This window comes from Oncorhynchus mykiss, chromosome 15 (genome assembly GCF_057628025.1).
Source record: "Oncorhynchus mykiss isolate SJ-2025 chromosome 15, ASM5762802v1, whole genome shotgun sequence".
In the NCBI taxonomy this organism is placed as follows: domain Eukaryota; kingdom Metazoa; phylum Chordata; class Actinopteri; order Salmoniformes; family Salmonidae; genus Oncorhynchus; species Oncorhynchus mykiss.
The window spans coordinates 52,919,223-52,943,294 of record NC_143036.1 but is presented as its reverse complement, the minus strand read 5'-3'; the positions used below and the strand labels follow the sequence as shown (position 1 = coordinate 52,943,294).

Genomic DNA, 24,072 nt, shown 5'->3' with positions numbered 1-24,072 from the left:
AACAAAACAACTAAACAGCTGACCTAGCCAGGTTTATGAACAGAATATAACCAATCACCTAGACTTATTTATAGGTTCCTTCCTTCCAGGAACCCAACCTTCCCTTCTTCTGCCAGACAACAAGGTACACTGAACAAGGTACACAGCAGTGGTGTAAAGTACTTAATTAAGTAAAATTATTTTAAAGTACTAAAGTAGTTTTTTTCAGTATGTGTACTTAATTTTACTATTAATATTTGACAACTTTTACTTTTACTTCACTACATTCCTGAAGGAAATAATGTACTTTTTACTGCATACATTATCCCTGACAGGGAAATGGTCCAATTCACACACTTCAAGAGAACATCCCTACGGTCTCGGATCTGATGGACTCACTAAACACAAATGCTTCGTTTATAAATTATATCTGAATGTTGGAGTGTGCCCCTGGCTATCCGTAAAAAAAAAAAAATATTGTGCTGTCTGGTTTGTTTAATATAAGGAATTTGCAATGATTTATACTTTTGATACTTAAGTTTATTTAAAATGAAATACTTTTACTCAAGTAGTATTTCATCGGGTGACTTTCACTTGAGCAATTTTCAATTAAGGTATCTTGACTTTTACACAAGTATAACAAATGAGTACTTTTTCCACCACTGGTATACAGTGCAATCTGAAGGTATTCAGACCCCTTCCCTTTTCCCACATTTTACTATGTTACAGCCTTATTCTAAAATTGATTAAATAAAAAAAAATGGAGTCTGGAGGAAACCTGGCACCATCCCTACGGTGAAGCGTGGTGGAAGCATCATGCTGTCGGGATGTTTTTCAGCGGCAGGGACTGGGAGACTAGTCAGGATCGAGGGAAAGATGAACGGAGCAAAGTATAGAGAGCAGAGCGCTCAGGACCTCAGACTGGGATGAAGGTTCAACTTCCAACATGACCTTAAGCACACGGCCAAGACAATGCAGGTTTGTCTATGAATGACCTTGAGTGGCCCAGCCGGAGCCTGGATTTGAACGCAATCAAACCTCTCTGGAGAGACCTGAAAATAGCTATGCAGCAACACTCCCCATCCAACCTGACAGCTTGAGACGATCTGCAGAGGAGAATGGGAAAAAGTCCCCAAATACAGGTGTGCCAAGCTTGTAGCGTTATATCCAAGAAGACTCGAGACTGTAATCGCTGCCAAAAGGTGCTTCAACAAAGTACTGACTAAATGGTCTGAATACTTATGTACATTTCAGTTTCTGCTTTGTAATTATGGGGTATTGTGTGTAGATTGATGAGGGGGAAAAAAACTATTAAATCCATTTTAGAATTAGGCTGCAATGTAACAAAATGTGGAATGCACTGTATATGAGCAAAGTACAGATCTCTCTCTGTACTTTGCTCCTCTTTTTGATTGATAAACTCACCATGAGAAGGAAATGGATAATATATGAGTTAACTATTGATAAACTATAGTTACTTCCTTGTGGTCAGGTGTATATAGCTGCTCCCCTTTCTAAAACAGAACAGAACCTACCAGAGATTCCTTATACATCAGGTAAGTCCACTATAGTCACCTCCGCCTACGTTCTAAAGTACTCAGTCTGATGCTGAATTTGTCTTAAGTCTCTATCTCTCTTTCTCTCTATTTTTCTCAGGAAAGTATCACCATGACGATGTTGACCATATTTCTGCTTCTCAGCGCTGCCTTTACTCTGGGTGATGCAAGTAAGAGAGATACACCTCATAGTTTCCAGCATATTTTAAGTGTACTCCTTTTATTTACAGCGCAGATAAGAGGTGTTTAATGATGTGTAGGTAGTAGAGGTATTCTTATCAATGGTTTGATTACCTGTTCACTCATCAGATGCAGTTTGATTATATCATTCTACACTTTAAAGAGAACATGAGTATGAATCTTTCCTCTGTTTTTGTCTCTCTTTGTTGTAGGGGATCTGAATGACACAGAGAATCAAATTATTGAGAACCTGATACGCAACCTGCCAATCGGTAAAATGCCTTCTTCAATCCCATATCAACAGGATTTCTGAAACCTGCAGAAAGCTATAATATTGTGTTGGTTTGCTAATGTTAATGGACTGATAATGCACAGATAGCTGTGGTGCAGTGTTCAGTAACATCACTGTTGGAACGCACTTTTGACCACTCAGATTGTGTTGTCGGAACTAATAATTTCATCATGATACTGCATGATATCTCTCCCCCCCCTACAGAGTCTGAGGAGATGGGAGCGAAGGAGAAAGGGGGACTACAAACCAGGAGTTCATCATGCCCACCTGGTTGGCACAGATATGGGACACACTGCTATCACTACGTCCCCATCATGGCCAAATGGCCAGAGGCAGAGGTACCTGTAAATGTCCATATTTAGGGCCAGATTTACTAATTCTAAACATCATAGGATTAGTGTGTTTAACAGGGTTGCTAAACTAAAACTTGACATGCTATTCCTTCTCTTTATATTTAGATACTCATGCAGAAACTTCCCATATATCTATCATTATTAATTCAATTTAAACTTCCAAATAACCAAACCCAGTCCCAGACTTGGATAACACTGGAGGCCCCTAAGGTCTCCACAGAGTTGGATAAAGCTGCATTTAGTTTGTTTGTGCTCTTCATGTGGAACACCTGACGGAGCTCTCTAAAATTACATGTCCTGGTCCCACTTTGTCAGTTCAGAGTAAATATTGGAGACATCTATGTGGATAAATGTGTCTGTTGTTCATATGTTTTATAATGTATATTGTAGGTGTTTTATAGTATTGATGCAGGGCTCATCTGTAAAAGAAATCCCAGTCTCAGTATGACTTACCTGTCAAAATAAAGGTTATAAAAATGTAAAATATTCTACCTTTGTGTGATTCTCTCTCTCTGTCTCTCTTCAGCATTACTGTTTGCTATTGGGAGGTAACCTGGCGTCAGTACACAGCCTCTCTCAGTATAACTTCCTTCAGTCAGTCATCCTAAGTAGTGCCAACGGAGCCCAGCGCACCTGGATTGGAGCCAACGATGCCATCAAGGTCAGAAACACTCTGTTTAACACTCCTGAAACCTATACAGTAAGATGCATTGATTCATTTAGAATATAATTATAAATGCCTAGTGGTGCCTTACCCGAAATATAAGCTTGTTTTACTCCATTGTTTGTAAACAATGTAATTGTAAACAAACACTGTCGCTTCAAAACGTGGTTAAATCATTTTTATATAATGTATAGTGTCTGCTGGTTACACATCTGCTTGTATGCTCTTTAGGAGGGTCTTTGGCTGTGGAGTGATGGGTCCAGGTTTAGCTACCAGAACTGGGGCAAGGGGCAACCCGATAACTACATCCATGTTGCTGGGAACGACAACACGAATGGCCGTGAGCATTGTATGGAGATGAACTATGGAGGTACGATGCTGTCACCAGAGCACTCTCCCTCACGTTATTCATCAAAGATTTTGATAGATGTAAAAATACATTTTAAAGGTAATGTGTTCCTTTTTTCGCTACATTTAAACAAAAATATTACCCTCTTTCCCAGATGACTTCGGGCAGAATGATTCACCCTGCTGGACGAAACGTCCATTCATGTGTTCCAGAAAGCTGTAATATCTACCGACTGGGAGAGAATTCATGTTCTAACGTTACTCCCCTCATGTTTAGTGTACTTTTAGATTTTTGCTGATTTTAATGAGATTCTATTGCCTTATCTTGATGATTATTGCTAATTATGTAAAGTGACTTTGGGTGTCTTGAAAAGCACTTGTAGTAATACATTTTAGAAATTCTATATTATCTGAGAGGCTCTCAGGTGATGGGATTCTTCAATAAAGTCAGTCTGTAATATTTCCTGTTCAGTGGTAATTTTGGCAAAACCCCCCAGATAATTCTCATGGGTGGCTCCAGGGAGGGTGTTGCCTTTGCAGAAGCACCCTCATGAAACAATGTATTAGTATGTATATGCATGTACGCCATTGATTTCAAGCACCCCTTTGCAATGACAGAATCTACCCTTTAGTTAGGCTCTCGGCATATGGGATTCTTTTAACCAAGGATGGTGTTGGATGCTAGATATTGCTGTATAGCTGGCCAAATACACTTACTATGAAAAATATGATGTTGAAACGGCTGATTAGATTAAGAGTAACTCTGGGAGCTAACTGGCCTGTCAGCCTTGTGGGTTTCGAGGACTGTAATGAGCTCAGCTGCCACAGTCGAGTTCAGATGCATTTTACTCCGGGCTGAGGCTAGGCCAGATCTGGGCTGCATGGAAGAATGAAAAAAATGCACATTTGCTACAGGAGTTCCTCAAACACACAAAGCCAACCAGCGTGCCAGACACCCCTCCCTGCATCCCTGCCGTCAAATCCACTCGCCCCCCTAAAGAGGCAGCTGATATGACTTAAGTGCTCTCCGTCTGGCTGCGTGGTGGAGAGTGGGTTATGGAGACGAGGGGTGCTCCACCTCCCTGCCATGCACTCAGACTGTAGCTGGCTGGAGACATACCTGTTTACTGCACCGTAAAGTAGGGCATGGATGGCAACCATGCTATGGGGGAGGGGGAATAACAAATGGAAAACGCATCATGGTAGTGCAGAATACTGTACCCTGCAGTGTTTCGTAGCTACATGGGTTGATGTTGTGTGTCATAATCATGTGGGTGTTGTCTCAAGAGATGCCTGTATGTATGCTTGCATGCGTGTAGGTAGAGGCCTACACACCGTTCACTAGAGATTTGACTACTACAGTATGACATTTCTGCTGAGACAAAATATTACATATATGACAGAGTGCATGCCTGCTTGCACGCAAGTACATATAGAAAGCTAAGGTAACTGAGCTAAACGACTACCGCCCCGTAGCACTCACTTCCGTCATCATGAAGTGCTTTGAGAGACTAGTCAAGGACCATATCACCTTCACCCTACCTGACACCCTAGACCCACTCCAATTTGCTAACCGCCCAAATAGGTCCACAGACGATGCAATCTCAACCACACTGCACACTGCCCTAACCCATCTGGACAAGAGGAATACCTATGTGAGAATGATGTTCATCGACTACAGCTCGGCATTCAACACCATAGTACCCTCCAAGCTCGTCATCAAGCTCGAGACCCTGGGTCTCGACCCCGCCCTGTGCAACTGGGTACTGGACTTCCTGACCCCAGGTGGTGAGGGTAGGCAACAACATCTCCACCCCGCTGATCCTCAACACTGGGTCCCCACAAGGGTGCGTTCTGAGCCCTCTCCTGTACTCCTTGTTCACCCACGACTGCGTGGCCATGCACGCCTCCAACTCAATCATCAAGTTTGCCGGACGACACAACAGTGGTAGGCTTGATTACCAACAACGACGAGACGGCCTACAGGGAGGAGATGAGGGCCCTTGGACTGTGGTGTCAGGAAAATAACCTCACACTCAATGTCAACAAAACTAAGGAGATGATTGTGGACTTCAGGAAACAGCAGAGGGAACACCCCCCTATCCACATCGATGGAACAGTAGTGGAGAGGGTAGTAAGTTTTAAGTTCCTCGGCATACACATCACAGACAAACTGAATTGGTCCACTCACACAGTCAGCATCGTGAAGAAGGCGCAGCAGCGCCTCTTCAACCTCAGGAGGCTGAAGAAATTTGGCTTGTCACCAAAAGCACTCACAAACTTCTACAGATGCACAATCGAGAGCATCCTGGCGGGCTGTATCACCGCCTGGTATGGCAACTGCACCGCCCTCAACCGTAAGGCTCTCCAGAGGGTAGTGAGGTCTGCACAACGCATCACCGGGGGCAAACTACCTGCCCTCCAGGACACCTACACCACCCGATGTTACAGGAAGGCCATAAAGATCATCAATGACAACAACCACCCGAGCCACTGCCTGTTCACCCCGCTATCATCCAGAAGGCGAGGTCAGTACAGGTGCATCAAAGCAGGGACCGAGAGACTGAAAAACAGCTTCTATCTCAAGGTCATCAGACTGTTAAACAGCCATCACTAACATTGAGTGGCTGCTGCCAACACACTGACTCAACTCCAGCCACTTTAATAATGGGAATTGATGGGAAATGATGTAAAATATATCACTAGCCACTTTAAACAATGCTACCTAATATAATGTTTACATACCCTACATTATTCATCTCATATGTATACATATATACTGTACTCTATATATCATCTACTGCATCCTTATGTAATACATGTGTCACTAGCCACTTTAACTATGCCACTTTGTTTACATACTCATCTCATATGTATATACTGTACTCGATACCATCTACTGCATCTTGCCTATGCTGCTCTGTACCATCACTCATCCATATATCTTTATGTACATATTCTTTATCCCCTTACACTGTGTATAAGACAGTAGTTTTGGAATTGTTAGTTAGATCACTTGTTGGTTATTACTGCATTGTCGGAACTAGAAGCACAAGCATTTCGCTACACTCACATTAACATCTGCTAACCATGTGTATGTGACAAATAAAATTGTATTTGATTTGATTTGATTATATTGGTAGCCCACATAGAGTACACTTGATTAGTCCTGCCCATGGGAATCTCCAGAATTATACCAAAATATTACCTCTGATGGAGCGTGGAATTCCACCAGTCACCAGAGGGCGGCAGAGACCGTCCTAGAGACATTAACGACACTCAGGTGTGTCCAATTCACTCATGATTTCCCTGTTAAAAGAGGTGTGTTTTCTGTTGTCCTTTGCAGAAGCTAGAATTGTTTACTGTGGGTGGTCGGTTGGTTCCTGAGTGATTTTTCGAGACTTAGTTGTTGGTTCCCCCTAAGTGTACTGTGATCCTGCGGCTACTGTTCCTCAGGAAAGTATGTTTATCCTTAACCACTGATTCCTCATCTGGTCTCTTCTCTGCACCTGGGTCCATCCTTATGTCACAGGAACACCAGTTGCAACTAGTTTGGTTTACATTCTGACGTACAGTACCAGTCAAAAGTTTGGACACACCTACTCATTCAATGTTTTTTCTTTATTTTTACTATTTTCTACATTGTATAACAACTCACCTGCAGTCTTTCAAACATTGGTCAATGACAAAGTCATCAAAACTATTAAATAACACATGGAATTTTGAGGTATATCCAGTGTGAACGGTATGGGTTAAGATACCAGGCAGACCCAGACCTAAATGATGCAGAAAACTGGTTTATTTCCCAGATTTACCCATGCTTCATCATTGGAGCACATTAGCTCATTCCTGGGCATCAGTGCTCCCCAAGAGGCCCCCACTGCTTGTTTGATTGTAGCCTCACTGCTGGCTTGTGATGTGGGCCAGGCCTGAATGGAAGGATGGAGGGCGGTGAATCAGTTGCCCACAGCTGTGAAAATCAAAAAATCAGGCTGGACCATGGTGCTGGGTTGGGAAGAGTGAGGGGAGGAGTCTCTCTCTCTCTCTCTCTCTCTTTCATTCTTGCTCTCTCTCTCTCTTGCTTTCTCTCTCCCGCTCTATCTGTTTGTGTGAGAGGGAGAGAGAATAGACACACAAACATGAAAGTATATACAGAGACACACACACACGTCCTCAGCAGCATCATCGCCTGGCTGGGTGGAGGATATAAAAGCCTGCACGGTCCTTACCCTGCTGTAGAGAGGCAGAACTCCCTCGCTGTTGGGCAATTGGGCAATGGAATGGAATAGCCTAAAGTAGATGTGTGTGTGTGTGTGTGTGTGTGTGTGTGTGTGTGTGTGTGTGTGTGTGTGTGTGTGTGAGAAACGCAAATATGCAACAAACAGAAAAAGTAAGACAAGTACGGAACAGACATACCCACATTTCCCATGAGAATATCTGTCCTCCTCCGTGGCATACAGTGTGGGGACATTCGAGGGCTCATCTCATTTGTGTCCTTGCAGTGACTGCTGAGAGAGAAAAAGAGGGGGGGGGGACAAGAGAGCCAGGGAATGAAAAAGGCGGCTGAGACCGAGACTGTATTTTGAGTTGAGGCACAAACACACTGATGATGCATGGGGGCAAGAGACCTGTTATTGCCGTTATTGCTCCAGCTGTTCCATTTGGATGAAGAATATGTTTCATGGGACGTGTGAATGGACTATAAAACAGGGAAACAGTCTTGGGTGTGAAAACATTGTGTTAACGAGGTCCACTTCCATTCATTTGGGGTTAAAAGGGCATTCTTATAACCTGCACCTCTCTAGATGGATCACTCTCCAGGAAGAACCTCTCACACTGTGCTGCCATTATTATTGTCATGATGAACAATGTAGTGCCAAGGCAGAACAAAGCCCTCTGTGGGTCTGGATGGTCCATATGAATATATGACCTAATGGACCATGAAAACTATTTACTCCCAACTATTAACATTACATAAAGACGGTAGAATGTCCATCACTAAAATGTTTTGAGGGAGCTTTCCCACATTCTTTTAATGTTTTATTGAAGAATGAAGAGCATTTGATGAGTATGGTCTTAGATGCTTATTGAGTATGAACTAGACTGTGAATAGGTTGATGTGAAGCAGGATGAATTCTCATACATCACCCTTCGTTCTAGACCAGGGTTTTAGTCATTAGGGCACACTGTAGCAAACCATTAAAAAATGAAAACAAGTGGTTCCTGTTGGTAGTCCCTCCCTGCTCCCTGTTTCAGTCTGTGTTCTTCCGTTTGGAGCCTAATCAACACGACCCTTGCTGCTTCGCATGACCAGCCCCTGTTGCTAAGCAGCCAATTCAGGTCGAGGTATTTTAATGGGTGACACTAGATCACCCGTATTCTAATTACATTTACATGGGCTGGAGAAGCGGCATCCACCACTGAAATGATAACCTGCATATTCAATACATTGACTGAATGGGCACATGTAACGACTACAATATGACATACATTCAGCATTCATGTTTGAAAGGATGGATGCAGCTGGGTTTTGGAGACCTTGAAATATAATGTATATAACAGTACATAAAAATGTCTTTCAGCTCTAGGCATCATTGTAGTCGCTACGGTATGAATTGGTTAAAGCTCAATGTTTAATCTCTCTTCCGTCATATCTAAGCCAACACGACACCAATGTCGATGAAGATTCCCAAATCAACTTGATTAGATGTACACAACACACTCCCTGCCTCTCCTCATGACTGTCCTGCTGTTACCGAGAACCACTATACCGGATTTTTGACACGGCCATTAGCATTAGGGTAGTCAGATACATTTTTCGCTTAAACCTATCTCAAATTTAAGATGCCGGATTAAAATGAGGCTACAGCTTCCATTAGGTGACCATTATACTTGGATACATTTGGACTGGATACGTTTGTAGGTGCAACAGTTTTGATTGAATTCACAATGTATTCAAAGTTTGTGTACATTTCTGCCCAATTAAATCCAAGGATGTGCTGCTACCTTTTCAGCTGAATCTCAGAGTTCTAAAACCAGTCAAGTAAATCAGTAGCAGCTAGCTAGTAGAAAGCCTGCAGCGCAAGCTAGCTAACACCAGTTGGATGAGAAGCAAAAGAAAATAACTTGCCAGCTAGCTAGGTAGGTATATTCCGTAATGGAAGGTTTTCATATGGCTGAAGAAGTCATCTGTGCAAACTGCTGACCTGCACACATGCGGGTAATCAGAGCACAAACAAATAAGCTAGAGAACATCCTTGGCTGCTATTATAGCCAGTTAACGTTAGATACACCAAACTTTGGGCATTTGGCGAAACTGCCACACTGCTAATTATAATACATGCACACACCAGACAGACGCATTGCTGTTAGACGATCCAGAGCAAATTCTAGCCCTTACCTTATGCATTAATTCAGTTCACTCCCTCCTCTGTTATAATCCAAATTTACGCTGACTGATCAACACAGTGTCAGGTTACTTTTCAATGTGTTCCCGAAGTCTCTATCCACAAGTAAAAACTAGCATGGGTGCAAGATGCACACAAATTGCATCTAGGTAAAACAACAACAACAACAACATCATAATGATCATTGCTTTCCTGAGTGATGTGTACATCTAAAAGAAAACGCCATGCTTGCTAACACATAAACGCCATGCTTTCTAACACATAAACGCCATGCTTGCTAACACATAAAGCTTAGAGAGGATCTCAAAACTAAGTTAAATACTGTTGAAGTAACATGGCTACAGGTTCATCTGCCTCACCTAAAGCCCATTCTTGTGGGAAGCTGCTATAGAACACCAAGCGCTTACAGTCAGTATCTGGATAACAATGCTTGATAATGGATGTGATATGAACAGAGAGGTATATTTTCTGGGTGATTTAAATATTGACTTGCTTTCATTAAGATGCCCACTCATGAAAGAGCTTCAAACTGTAACCAGTGCCTGCAACCTGAATCAGGTTATCAGTCAACCTACCAGAGTAGTTGCAAACAGCACAGGAATGAAATCATCAACATATATTGATAACATCTTTACAAATGCTGCAAAAAAATAGCTAATGGTGCAGATATTTGCTTGAAAGCAGTATCCAGATCCATCGGCTGTAGTGATCACAATATAGTAGCCATGTGTAGGAAAACCAAAGTTCCAGAGGCTGGGCCTAATATAGTGTATAAGAGGTCATACAATATGTTTTTAGAGATTCCTATGTTGCTGTAAAGAATATTTGTTGGTCCGTGTTGTGTAATGAGGAGCAAACAGACACTGCACTTGACACATTTCTACAATTGTTTATTCCAGTTACTAATAAGCATGCACTCATTAAGAAAATGACTGTAAAAAATGTTAAATCCCCGTGGATTGATGAATTTTATGGTTGAGAGTGATGAGGCAAAAGGAATGGCAAATACATCTGGCTGCACAACCGATTGGCAAAAGTATTGCAATTTGAGAAATCATGTGACTAAACTGAATAAAAAGAAGAAGAAACTGCACTATCAAACAAAGATAAATTACATAAAGAATGTTAGTAAAAAGCTTTGGAGCACCTTAAATGATTTTTTTGGGGGGGGAAAAGGCAAACTCAGCTCAATCATTCATTGAATCAGATGGCTAATTCATCACAAAACCAACTGATATTGCCAACTACATTAATGATTTTTTTCATGGGCAAGATTAGCAAATGTTGGCATGACATGCCATCAACAAATGATGACACTACATATCCAAGAATATCTGACAAAATTATGAAAGACAAGCATTGTAATTTTTAATTCCGTAAACTGATTGTGGAAGAGCTGAAAACATTATTGTTGTCTATCAACAATGACAAGCCACTGGGGTCTGACAACTTGGATGGAAATTTACTGAGGATAATAGAGAACGATATTGCCACTCCTATTGGTCATATTTTCAATTTAAGCCTACTAGAAAGTATTTCCCAAGGCCTGGAGGGAAGCAAAGGTAATTTTGCTATCTAAGAATAGTAAAGCCCCCTTTACTGGCTCAAAATGCCGACCAATCAGCCTGTTACCAACAGTAAACGTTTGGAAAGAATTGTGTTTGACCAGATACAATGCTATTTTACAGTAAACAAATTGACAACAGACTTTCAGCAAGCTTATAGGGAAGGACATTCAACAAGAACAGCACTTACACAAATGACTGATGATTGGCTGAGAGAAATTGATGCTAAAAATATTGTGGGGGTTGATTTGTTAGACTTCAGTGTGGCTTTTGACATTGTCGATCATAGTCTGCTACTGGAAAAACGTATATGTTATGGCTTTACACACCTTGCTATATTGTGCATAAAGAGTTACCTGTCTAACAGAACACAGAGGGTGTTCTATAATGGAAGCCTCTCCAACATAATCCAGGTAGAATCAGGAATCAGTCTAGTAAAGCCATTATGTCAATGTATGCAGATTACTCAACACTATACACGACAGCTACTACAGCGACTGAAATTACTGCAACACTTAACAAAGAGCTGCAGTTGGTTTCAGAGTGTGTGGCAAGGAATAAGTTAGTCCTAAATAGTTCTAAAACTAAAAGCGTTGTATTTGGGACAAATCATTCACTAAACCTCAACTAAATCTTGTAATAAATTATATGGAAAAGTTGAAGTGACTAAACTGCTTGAAGTAACCCTGGATTGTAAACTGTCATGGGCAAAACATATTAAAACAACAGTAGCTAAAATTGGGAGAAGTCTGTCCATAATAAAGTGCTGCTCTACCTTCTTAACAGCACTATCAACAAGGCAGGTCCTACAGGAACAGGGCAGCATGGCTGGCCCTTGGATGTGCACAGACCTAACATTAATAATATGCATGTTAATCTCTCCTGGCTCAAAGTGGAGGAGAGATTGACTTCATCACTACTTGTATTTACGAGAGGTACTGACATTAAATGCACCGAGCTGTCTGTTTGAACTACTGATGCACAGCTCGGACACCCATGCACACCCCACAAGACATGCCACCAGAGGTCTCTTCACATTCTCCAAGTCCAGAACAGACTATAAGAGACTCACAATACTACATAGGGCCATGGTTACATGGATATTTATTCCACATCAAGTAACTGATGCGAGCAGTTAAATTAGATTTAAAATAACAGACAAAAATACAACACATACATAGGCACAGACACATGATAACATATGCACTATACACACACATACACATGGATTTGTATTGTAGATATGTGGTAGTGGTGGAGTAGGGGCCTGAGGGCACAAAGTGTGTTGTGAAATATATGAATGTATTGTAATGTTTTTAAAATTGTATAACTGCCTTGATTTTGCTGGACTCCAGGAAGAGTAACCATTTTTAACACGTCAACTGTTTTAGACCTTTTTTAACCATGCAAATAAATAAACATTCAAACAGTACTGAGTGAATGAACAACAAAACATTTTGGAGTGAAAGCTGTCATCACCATTGTCAAGTTGACATACATCTAACAGAGTTCTTAGTGAAACAGTCAGCATCACCGTCCTGGGATTTGAATGTCCTGGGTTTTCCTACCGGAGGGGACATTTTGACCATTCTCTTTTTTGAATGGACACACACACACTGGCGCACACACGCATGGTGTGTGCTTATTTTCATTTATTATGTGTCTCTTAAAAGAGCCTTTGGGTTCGTTGGGTACTAGGGCGGGCGTCTTGCTACTACGGAGGAAAGAACGGTGGAAGTGTTTTAATGATACATCTTTCCTACCATGGGCGAAGATGGAACATGCGTTTCCAAAAACACCATGCAAAGATAATGGTCTCTAACTCCGTTGTTGTAGCATGTGTTAATACTGATAGGATCGAAAGAAAGTAAGAGCTGCTCTCAGATAAGCTTTCTCTGTTCAAATCTTTCCTTAACATTAGAGTTATTTCACAATACTGTCGGCGGATCAGTTATAGAGAGATATTACCACCTATGGCTGCAAATATTGAGGCAGCTTATTCTAATCACCAATTTGGCATATCATTGCACACGTTAGGCTACACATCAGACATTTAACAGAATGTGACTGGCAAAACGGGCGTCGTATGTGGAGGATGAGGGCTGCGGTAGACATCTCAGATGAGGGGGGGGGGGGTGAGGCCTAAGGGGTTTTAATAAATGAGCATCAACCAGTGGGTCTTAAAACCTGTTGATGCCAGGCAGATTTACGCCCCCTTTGGAGAAATTGGGTACCCCTAGTAAACTGAAAAAAAAAAATATTAAAAATTGCTAATATATGCATATAATAATTATTATTGGATAGAAAACACTCTAAAGCTTCTAAAACCGTTGGAATTATGTCTGTAAGTATAGCAGAACTCACAGGGCATGCATTCTTCCAAACTAGTTTTTGTGGCCATGAAAGTTGGAGCAACTTTGACGTCATGCCCCCACCCTTCCCGACCACTTATGGATCTGGGGACACTTTCCATCTCTTCCACTAGATGTCCTCTTTCTTTGGAGCGTTCAATCGTTCAAATCGCGCGAGAATTGGCCCTATAGGAGTGGTTGGAGTAAGTGTCGCGATAAAAAAACCTGTGCGTCAGGGCGCGAATTGGTCACAGCCATTTCTTTGTTCCAGCACTCCTGGGAAGAGCAAACGATGCCCGGTTGAATTGAAGTTTGTTTTGCACGTCTAAAACATCATAAAGCTTGCTTCTGCACTTAGTTTGACCTGTTTAGTCGACATATAATGTGTAATTTTGAAGTTTTGATGCGCAACTTATCCGGACCGGAGGACGTTTTGGGTGCATTTCAGCTGATGTTATTAGCAGTAGCTAATACAAAGACGCAAGACTTGAAACCAAACGATGTATTGGGTAAGTATGAACCCTTCCAGAACATTCTGAACGAAGACCATCGAAGGTAAGGGAATATTTATGCTTAAATCTGTGTTTCTGTTGACTCCAACATTACGTGGAAATGTAGCTTGGAACTGAGCGCTGCCTCAGCATATGAAATAGTGTGCGATTTCTGTAACGTTAAAAATAAATCTAACACAGCGGTTGCATAAAGAAGCAGTGTATCTTTCTAACTATATGTAGAACATGTATATTTAGCCAAAGTTTATGATGTCTATTTACGTTATCTTGCCGAGCTACCTAGGTTTCCTGCGGGCATTTTTGAGTAATTTCTGAACATGAGTACACTGTAAATGGACATTTATGGATATATATGGCATATTATTGAAAAAAAAAAAATGTACTGTGTAACATGTCCTATCACTGTCATCTGATGAAGATTTTCAAAAGGTTAGTGAGCGATTTATTTTTTAATCCTGCTTTTATAATTTTATATTTTCTGGGACAAAATGGCTGCCGCTTGTCTTTGTTTCGGTGGTGGTCTAATATAAATGTGTGGTGTGTTTTCGCCGTAAAACATTTTAAAAATCTGACATGCTGGGTAGATGAACAAGGTGTTTATCTTTCATTTGAGCTATTGGACTTAATAATGTGTGGAGGTTAAATATTTTTAAGAATATTTTTGCGTTCCATGCGCCACCGTTTGAGCTGAACGGGGGGGAGGGTGTTCCTCCAGAGGAACTCCTGGCATCAACAGGTTTTAAGGTGGGTATACAGAGATTACCAGTTTACAGAAGATTATAGAATGCAGTGACGTGTCCTTTTGGTGGCAAATCTGACGGCCGAATGGTAAAGCACATCTAACCGCTCGAGAGCACTCTTACCTGCCAATCTATAAATTACGTCTCCATAATCTAACATGGGTAGGATGGTCATCTGAATCAGGGTTAGTTTGGTAGCTAGGGTGAAAGAGGAGCGATTGCGATAGAGGAAATAAAGTCTAGATTTAACTTTAGCCTGCAACTTTGATATGTGCTGAGAGAAGGACAGTGTACCGTCTAGCCATACCCCCAAGTACTTGTATGAGGTGACTACCTCAAGATCTAAACCCTCAGAGGTAGTAATCACACCTGTGGGGAGAGGGGCCTTCTTCTTACCAAACCACAATACCTTTGTTTTGGAAGTGTTCAGAACAAGGTTAAGGGCAGAGAAAGCTTTGATGTAGAGTGTTTAACACAAAATCCAGGGATGGGCAGGCTGAGTATAAAACTGTATTATCTGCATATAAATGGATGAGAGAGCTTCCTACTGCCTGATCTATGTTGTTGATGTAAATTGAGAAGAGCGTGGGGCCTAGGATCGAGCCTTGGGGTACACCCTCTGTGACAGGCAGTGGCTGAGACAGCAGATGTTCTGGCTTTATCCACTGCACTATTTGAGAGAGGTATTTAGCAAACCAGGCCAAAGTCCCATCAGAGACACCAATACTCCTTGCAACTGAGAATGCAACTATTTCAATGCACTTGCCCTCTGCTCAGAAGACATATTCCTATATTTCTCTGCATATTTCGTCTGGAAGTGTTGGGACAAGTTGTAGTCTTTCAAGACAGCGATGAATCGAATGGTCTACCGTATCAAAAGCTTTGGCCAGGTCAATAAAAATTGCAGCACAACATTGCTTAGAATCAAAGGCAATGAGGACCTTTAAAGTTGCAGTGACACATCCATGACCTGAGCAGGATCCAGATTGCATACTGGAGATAATATTATAGACATTAAGAAAGCCAGTTGATTATTAACATGTTTTTCCAACACTTTTTATAAACAGGGCAAAATAGAAATAGGCCTATAACAGTTAGAATCAGCTTGATCTCCCCCTTTAAATAATAGACGAACCCTGGATGCCTTCCAAGCAATGGGAACCTGCCCAGAGAGGAGAAACAGGTTAAAAAGGTCAGAGATAGGCTTGACGATTATAGGGATTTATATTTTTTTGTACCATCATCTTTGAATTGCGACAGAAAGGCCATAATGTATTATTCCAGCCAATGTGCAATTTAATGTTGGCCATTAGATGGCAGCAGTGTAGACTGATCCAATGAACCATTGCATTTCTGTTCCAAAATTTGTATCAAGACTGCCCAAAATGTACCATTTTTTTTATTATTATCGTTTCATGTTCAAAATTATTGTGCACTCTCCTCAAACAATAGCATGGTATTCTTTCATTGTAATAGCTGCTATGAATTGGACAGTGTAGTTATGTTCGGGTTTCTTACAACCTCATGCTCATCGGATTAGCCTACGTTAGCTCAACTTTCCCGTGGAAGGGACACCGATCCCGAATAAGTTTTAAAGAAGAAAGGGTCTAAACCATCTGACCCAGATGTTTTTTGGGGTCAAATTTAAGGAGCTCCTTTAACACCTCAGACTCAGTGACCGCCTGCGGGAAGAAACTTTGTTACAGGGTAGGGGGAAAAGAGGGAGTAGCATCAGGGCAAGTCGCATTAGAAGGGCTGGGAAAATGTCAAATAGGAATCCTGACTTAATGAAGTGGTGATTAAAAAGCTCAGCCATGTGCTTCTTGTCAGTAACAACCACATCATCAACTCTAAGGGGCATGGGCAGCTGTGAGGAGGAGGGTTTATTCTCCAGGTCTTTAATAATTTTCCAGAACTTCTTGGGTGTCATGACTCTCCTGTGAGGATCCAAAAGATCAGGTTACAGTGGATCAGCTCTACAGAGCTCTCTCTCCCGCAGATGGGGAAAGGGATGGATGTGGGGTTTCTATGACACCTTACATCGACCGTAAACCATAGGCATCAGACGATTCCTTTTGTGGCCTAGTTTGGGTGATCGGAATGTCTTTGTGTCTTATGGAGGGAATTTGCCGCGCAAAAACTTCAAGATCAAACAATGGACATTGAAACAATATTTCTAACATAAAGAATGTTGATGAGCGATGGAATATGGGAAATTACTGTCTATTTTGTGATGTCATTAAAATTATCAGAAAAATGTTATAACATCTAAATGTTGTAAAAAAAAATTATGATTAAATATGAAACTATTTTTGAAAAGATAGAATTGTGATTTTAGCCTTCTAAATGAGATAATGGCTTTTCATATGAACCTGGGCCCAGTCAGTAACCACGCCCACATGAGCACAGGCATTGTGTCAATAGGACGGTACGCCCTCCAAGACCAGAGTGCTTAGAAGAACTCGCTGAGAATTTAATTACAGACCAGAGAACGTGAGGACGTGGTCCACACGTTGAAATGGTTAAAACTACAAGACCAGAAAATGGTAAGACCCTCTGAAACTCTCGACGAGTCACAGTCTGCACAGTCTGTAAAGTAGTCTAGAACAATCTGACCATAGGCAGGAGGGAAGAACAGATGCGTCTCACCACTGTGTGGGACACCTGAAGTATCAATTTTAAAAGAACACTCCAAGACAAAGAAGGCTACAACTAAGAATGACATTGTGACCTCTGGTGGATAACCAGAGACTTACATCGATCTACTCCCCATAGACCAGGCCTGGCCAAGGGCTGGCCCGGAGGCTGTATGCGGCCAGCGACCTGATTCAATACGGCCCGGGGAATCATGCTCAGATCACATAAAGAATTTGCCATAGTGAAGTTTAGAAAATAATATTTGTTATTCAAATTAAAAGACCAATGAATACTCACCTATGTGTAATGCTTGTGGGACATATATTTTGAAGGCACGTATAAATAACAACTGCACAAAGACAGACAGTGACTGACAGGCTGAGACACACGTCACGGTTCCAAATTGTAGCTAGCTAGAAATTGCCCAAAACTGAGTTTTCAAAGATTTCAAAGAAAAACGAAAGTAGACAATGAATGTAAGGTGTTCTAGCAAGAGTGGACATCAACATTTTTATTTATTGAGGTATCAGAGAAAGCTGTGTGTTTAGTGTGCAAAGAGAGCATCGCTGTCTTGAAAGACTACAACTTGTCCCGACACTTCCAGACGAAATATGCAGAGAAATATAGGAATATGTCTTCTGAGCAGAGGGAAGTGCATTGAAATAGTTGCATTCTCAGTTGCAAAAGCAGCAAGGACTTTTCACAAAACTGCATTCAGCAAACGATGGAATTGTGAGAGCTAGCTATGTACTGTCCCACAAAATTGCTAAACATAGCAAGCCATTCGCTGAGGGTAAATTCATAAAATAATGTTTAATTGATTCTGTTTGAAAATGTTTCCTTGTCAAGACGAACAGTGACACGGCGTGTTGAGGACGTCGCAGAGAATATGAAACAACAGTTGAACGACAAGGTACAGGATTTCACATATTTCTCCTTGGCCCTGGATGAGAGCAGTGATGCACGTGACACAGCACAGTTGTTGATATTCTTACGCGGCATAACCCCAGACTGAAATTACAGAGGAGCTTGCTTCAGCGCAATGAATGAAGAGCACAACCACAGGGAAATATTTATTGGACGAGGTTAATAAGTGTGTGGCAAAGCTAGGACTGAGTTTTGAAAATGTATCCAGTGTGACCACTGATGGATGCCCAAACTTAACAGGAAAAAACGTTGTCCTTTAAAAAAAGATACAAGATGAAGTAGCCGAGCTGAACCCAGATCAGAAATTGATTTTCCCACATTGCATTATTCATCAGGAGATGCTCTGTAAATGTGTTCTGAAAATGAGCCATGTTGTGGATACAGTCACTAAAGTGGTAAACTTCATAACAGCAAAATCTTTAAACCACAGGCAGTTTGTCTCGCTGTTGGAAGAGACAGAATCAGGTCACGCAGATCTCCCCTAATACACAAACGTGAGATGGCTGAGTTTGAGGAAGATGCTTAAAAGTGTGTGGGACCTGTCGGAGATTGCTGAATTTTTGCAAATGAAAGGAAAATATGTGGATTTCCTGCAAGATAAAGAATAGTTGGCTGATTTTGCCTTCACCGTGGACATCATGGCCCTCATGAATGAACTGAATTGCAAACTACGAGGCAAGGGCATTTTTGCACATCAGATTTACAGCCTTGTCAAGGCCTTCAAGGGAAAATTACTCCTCCTGACTCAACAAGTAGAAGCGAACAATCTCACCCACCTTCCGACACTTCTAGTCTGTTCCCTATCAGATGACCAACGGGAGAAGTATACCTCGCTGCTGCGTGCTTTGAAAGGTGAGTTTTCTCCTCGTTTTGAGGATTTCAAAGTGTTGGAAAATGACATGCTGTTGGTTTCCTCTCCTTTCAGGTTCAATGTGGATAACGCTCCCACTGACCTGTGACTTGAGCTTGTTGATCGTCAGTCTGATGCAGTGATTGGAGAACTATTCAAAACAGTGACACTGACGAGGTTCTATGCATCTCTCAATGAACAAAATTGTCCAATTATTACGAGTCATGCTCAGAAGATGTTTGTACTGTTTGGGTCAACCTATGTATGTGAACAGGCATTTTTAGTCGTGAAATATAACAAGTCAAGACACAGATCATCTCTTACTGACTCTCACCTCTCAGCAATCCTGCACATAGCAACATCAGAAACTATACCTGACTTCACTGCTCTAGTCAATGCCCATCAGAGACTTCTCTCCTCACTGATTGAGTAGTTTAAATGTAATGTTGAGCTTTCACACTTTCTTGTGTTTTTGCGCATACCCGTTAAGAGTTCTGTCCGTGGTGTTTAATGTACAGTGTACTTTTCTCTCTGTGTAGTTCATTGCATGTTTAATGATGAAAATGCCTACCAAAAGGAGAACGTGGATGTGGATTATTTCTGTTCATGTTTAAAAAAAGTTAAAAAAGTAGCATATCTGGACGTGATTTACAGTGTCAACAAAGTCATACACATTATGTATAATCCTGTAATATGATTCTGGCTATATAAAAATATATTTTAATATGACCCTCCATGGAAAATAATTGCCCAGACCTGAAGTAAATGGTCTGAATACTTATGTAAATCTGATATTTAAGTTTTGTATTTTTAAAACATCTTCAAAAATGTAAAAAAAAATATAAATATATATTTCGTTTGACATTAGGGGGTATTGTGTGTAGATTGTTGAAGGAAAAACAACAATTTAGGCTGTCACGTAACAAAATGTGGAAAAAGTCAAGGGGTCTGAATACTTTCCGAATGCACTGTGTAACATACAAATATACAAATTGTACTATATCCAATGAAAGCGTTTTATTGTAAATGTCATATTTTGTAATAACTCACTATTGTTTATAGGTAATGTAGTACTTTCTTCAGTAAACTTTAAAGCACATTTTCATGTCTTTAGTTAATGGGTACAAATGAACTATTTGAAAGTACTTTAAGCTAGGCTGTTTGAGAATGTTTGAATCCTAAGCAACAGACCAACATAGCTACTGTAGTAGGTCAAAGCTGTGTGCTGGAAAACCTTGGTAGAGCATTGGTGAAGTACGCAATGTGGGTGTCATGTGACTTTTTTGTCTTCAGACCAATGCCTACTTCTCACTTAAAACATAGTATTTTGTCTGTAATATAAGTACATTGATTGATTGAATGTATTCAGAGGCATGGGATGTCTATTAAGTACACATATTTATGTCTTTTAGAAATGGGACGAACACTTCAAAGCAGAGAGGAGCTTTTGATTTGTCAGGATTTAGAGAAAGGCAACCCCTAACTGACATGATCAAATGTACTTTACACCATCATCTCTAGTGGAGGTTGAACGGCAGAGCAGTAGGTAAGAGGCAAGGGGCAATCACATCCCTCATATTTACACTACTGAAATGGGTACAATGTTTTCAAACACATGAATTTATCAGGAACACATTAAATCCAGTGTCAGGTGTAACCGTCTTTAGAGCTTTTTGAGACTCACGACGAAACAAAAGGCAGGTCCTTGTGAGCCACATGCAGAGATTGCCTGTTGGTATATTCTCTTTGTTATGTTTACCACACAATGACAGATTGAAGTTGTGACATCAGGGAACTACTATATTACCCAAGAGCCTTTTGTATTCTGAGGTCTCACCACTGTGAAAAGCTTTCCATCGATTGGCAACAAACTAGCAGAGAGGATTTAGTACTCAGGAGAAACACAGCACAAGCCATTTCCCTGGATTGAATATTCAAACAGTTCTTTTTTGTTTAGGGGCAGATCGAAATTCACTGGGGGACTGGTGGCCCAAAGTAGGGGAGGGTTGTCCAACTTTTTTTTTTCCTTTGGGGAGGGTTCTGTGATTTTCTGGGGGGCAAAGGGAAGGGTTGTGCGCTTTTTCCCTGGTTTACATTTGCTCTTCTGCTCGTATTTTCCCTACAAAAATGTCTTGACTACATTTGATATAACCCTTATAAAGTTTTGACACGATTGTGGTATGATGTGGCTATCATTACGCTTTAGTTACTGCAGGCCTTTGATATGAAGGCAGTACACCCCGGCGTAAAACAGTTTCAGGCCTACCATAGTTATTCACATGAATCTAATGTTATAACAAATTACCCTCTTTCTGTACGTCTGTATCTGTATAGCAGATGCTGTAGCCATCTGACATAAAGTAATTCATGTCGGTGTCGTAGCAAGCCACTGGCATATATCTATCTCTCTGGGGCTAGGCCAAAGCTTCGCTTCCTTTTATATTGGCTTTATTCACAAAATATACAAAAATAGGTGGACAGTCAGCACAATAACTGTTCTTTAGGAGCTTGATGAAAATGGGTTTCAATGGCCGAACCGCCGCACACAAGCCTAAGATCACCATGCGCAATGCCAAGCATTGGCTGGAGTGGTGTCAATCTCGCCGCCATTGGACCCTGGAGCAGTGGAATTGCGTTCTCTGGAGTGATGAATCACCCTTCACCATCTGGGAGTCTGATGGACAAATCTGTGTTTGGTGGATGCCAGAAGAACGCTACTGTAAGGGTCCTGTGTGTAGCTGGCGTAGAGTGTCAGGCGCAGGACAGAGAATATGAGTAATCAACGTATTTTTACTCAAAATGACAAATGTATAATGTAACATACGAGCACACAATTGCGGACTGAAAATACAATAAACAATCACTCACAAACAAACATGGGGAACAAAGGGTTACATAATAAACAGGTAATTGGGTGAGTGAAACTAGGTGTGTAAGACTAAGACAAAACAAATGGAAAATGAAAAGTGCATCGGTGGTGGCTAGAAGGCCGGTGACGTTGACTGCCGAATGCCGCCCGAACAAGGATAGGGACCAACTTCGGTGGAAGTCGTGACAGCTACCTGCCCCAATGCATAGTGCCAACTGTAAAGTTGGAGGCACATCATGGTTCACCAGCAGTCCCAAACATCTAAAGAATAAGCTACGAGTCAAGCAAGCTTGTAAAAATTGCACTTAAACTCCCCCCTTATACTCATCTGGTGGTTGAGCATTTTCTCGTCTCTATCTCTGTAATGTGTCTGTATCTAATGTCATTGTATACACCAACCATGATATTGAAGTGCCCGAAGTCGGTATGCTTTGTTTATTTGTTGTGTGACACAGAAACCAGTTGGTGGAAAATTTGTTGCATGTATTTTATACAATTATAAATATGTCATAAGAATTTTGTAAATCTGATTTCCCCCTAACTGATTATTGGCTGCAGCCAGCTCTGATCATAGTGTAATGAAACAGGTAGGGAGAGTGAGCTCATGTTTGGTGGTCGGTGAACCTTCAACTTTATGGCCCGTAGCCCTGCGTGGCACCGACTGCGCAACAAAAGCATGCTGAAGTGGCAAAACGCAACATCCACATTTATAAACACAGTGTCGCTACACTTATTGCTAAGTGGGAGGTGCATTTTTCTTATGACACCTTGAGTTTGACTAGCCCCTCCCCCCCAGTAAAGTTCATTCTGTCCCTTATCATCTCTAAAAAGACCTTGTGTTGCACATAACATTATCAATACAGCCCGCCGTAGGCAAACATATACATTGGATGACAATATGAATGAAAGGAAAAATTTGATGCGCTGTAGCCCTCTATTGAAATCCAATGGAGTCAACTGTCAAGACATATTGCCTTAACATGGAATGACTCTCATTAGTTGATAACTCAACCAAGAGTTAACCTCGAATGACAACAGTGTGTTTGTTTTATCAATTTGCCGGAGTGTGTGCATGCATCCGTCCTTGCATGTTTGTGCATATGCATGTATTTGTGTGCAAGGATGCCTGCATCTTTACCTGTGTGTGTGTGTGTGTGTGTGTGTGTGTGTCCCAGCATCCCACTCAGCATTATATGTGTGGTCCCTGTCACATTAGCATTATTGATATGTGTGCTGTGTGCAGCATTACAGAGAATTAAGTGGCTGACTAACTTAAGCTGTCAGTGCTCTAATTAAAACAACTCTCTCTCAGGCTGATGTAGGAGCAATGGAAAGCTGCTAATTAAATACCGAAAGGCCACTTTCTGGACTTAAGGATTTCTTTAAGGTTAACAGTGTCAAAACATTTTTTTTTTTAAATCCTGTTTGGAAGTGTTGGGTTCTAACTTGAAGTATTGAAATATCCTTATTCATGTTACCATATTAGAACTGGCTGTATGCAAATCTACTGAGTGAGAAGGTTTACATTTTGTCAGAACATGTTATTGTCAAATCTCATGCATCCTATGGAGAGAAGCAAAGAGTAACAGTCTGGTTTCAGTCACGGATAAGGTCAGATAGCTGCAGATTAGGGAGGAGTGAGGAATGTGGTCAGGTCAGATGAAGTGAGAAGAAACAGTCCTATGACATACACACATAGGAGGCAGGGCCAAGACAACACCCACGAGAGGAACCACTTACATTTCTGTTGCTAGGCAGGAACTTAACGGCTGTCTAGGAGTTGACTCCGCCCAGTAGAGGCTACAGTATATGTACTTGTGTTAACATGTCTTTGTCTTTCAG

General features: G+C 41.2%; 1 protein-coding gene and 1 pseudogene across 1 annotated transcript; both read left to right on the top strand.

Moving 5' to 3' along the window:
• The first annotated feature begins 1,422 nt into the window (after positions 1 to 1,422).
• On the top strand, positions 1,423 to 3,832 carry LOC110490229 (galactose-specific lectin nattectin). Its single transcript, XM_021563498.2, has 7 exons — positions 1,423 to 1,535; positions 1,636 to 1,705; positions 1,928 to 1,987; positions 2,212 to 2,345; positions 2,887 to 3,021; positions 3,256 to 3,394; positions 3,528 to 3,832. The coding sequence occupies exons 2-7, from the start codon at positions 1,648 to 1,650 to the stop codon at positions 3,593 to 3,595; spliced, it is 594 nt and encodes a 197-aa protein (XP_021419173.2). The 5' UTR covers positions 1,423 to 1,535; positions 1,636 to 1,647; the 3' UTR covers positions 3,596 to 3,832.
• A 14,798-nt stretch (positions 3,833 to 18,630) lies between these two features.
• Positions 18,631 to 19,496, top strand: LOC149978100 (general transcription factor II-I repeat domain-containing protein 2B-like; annotated as a pseudogene).
• The last annotated feature ends 4,576 nt before the right edge of the window (positions 19,497 to 24,072 follow it).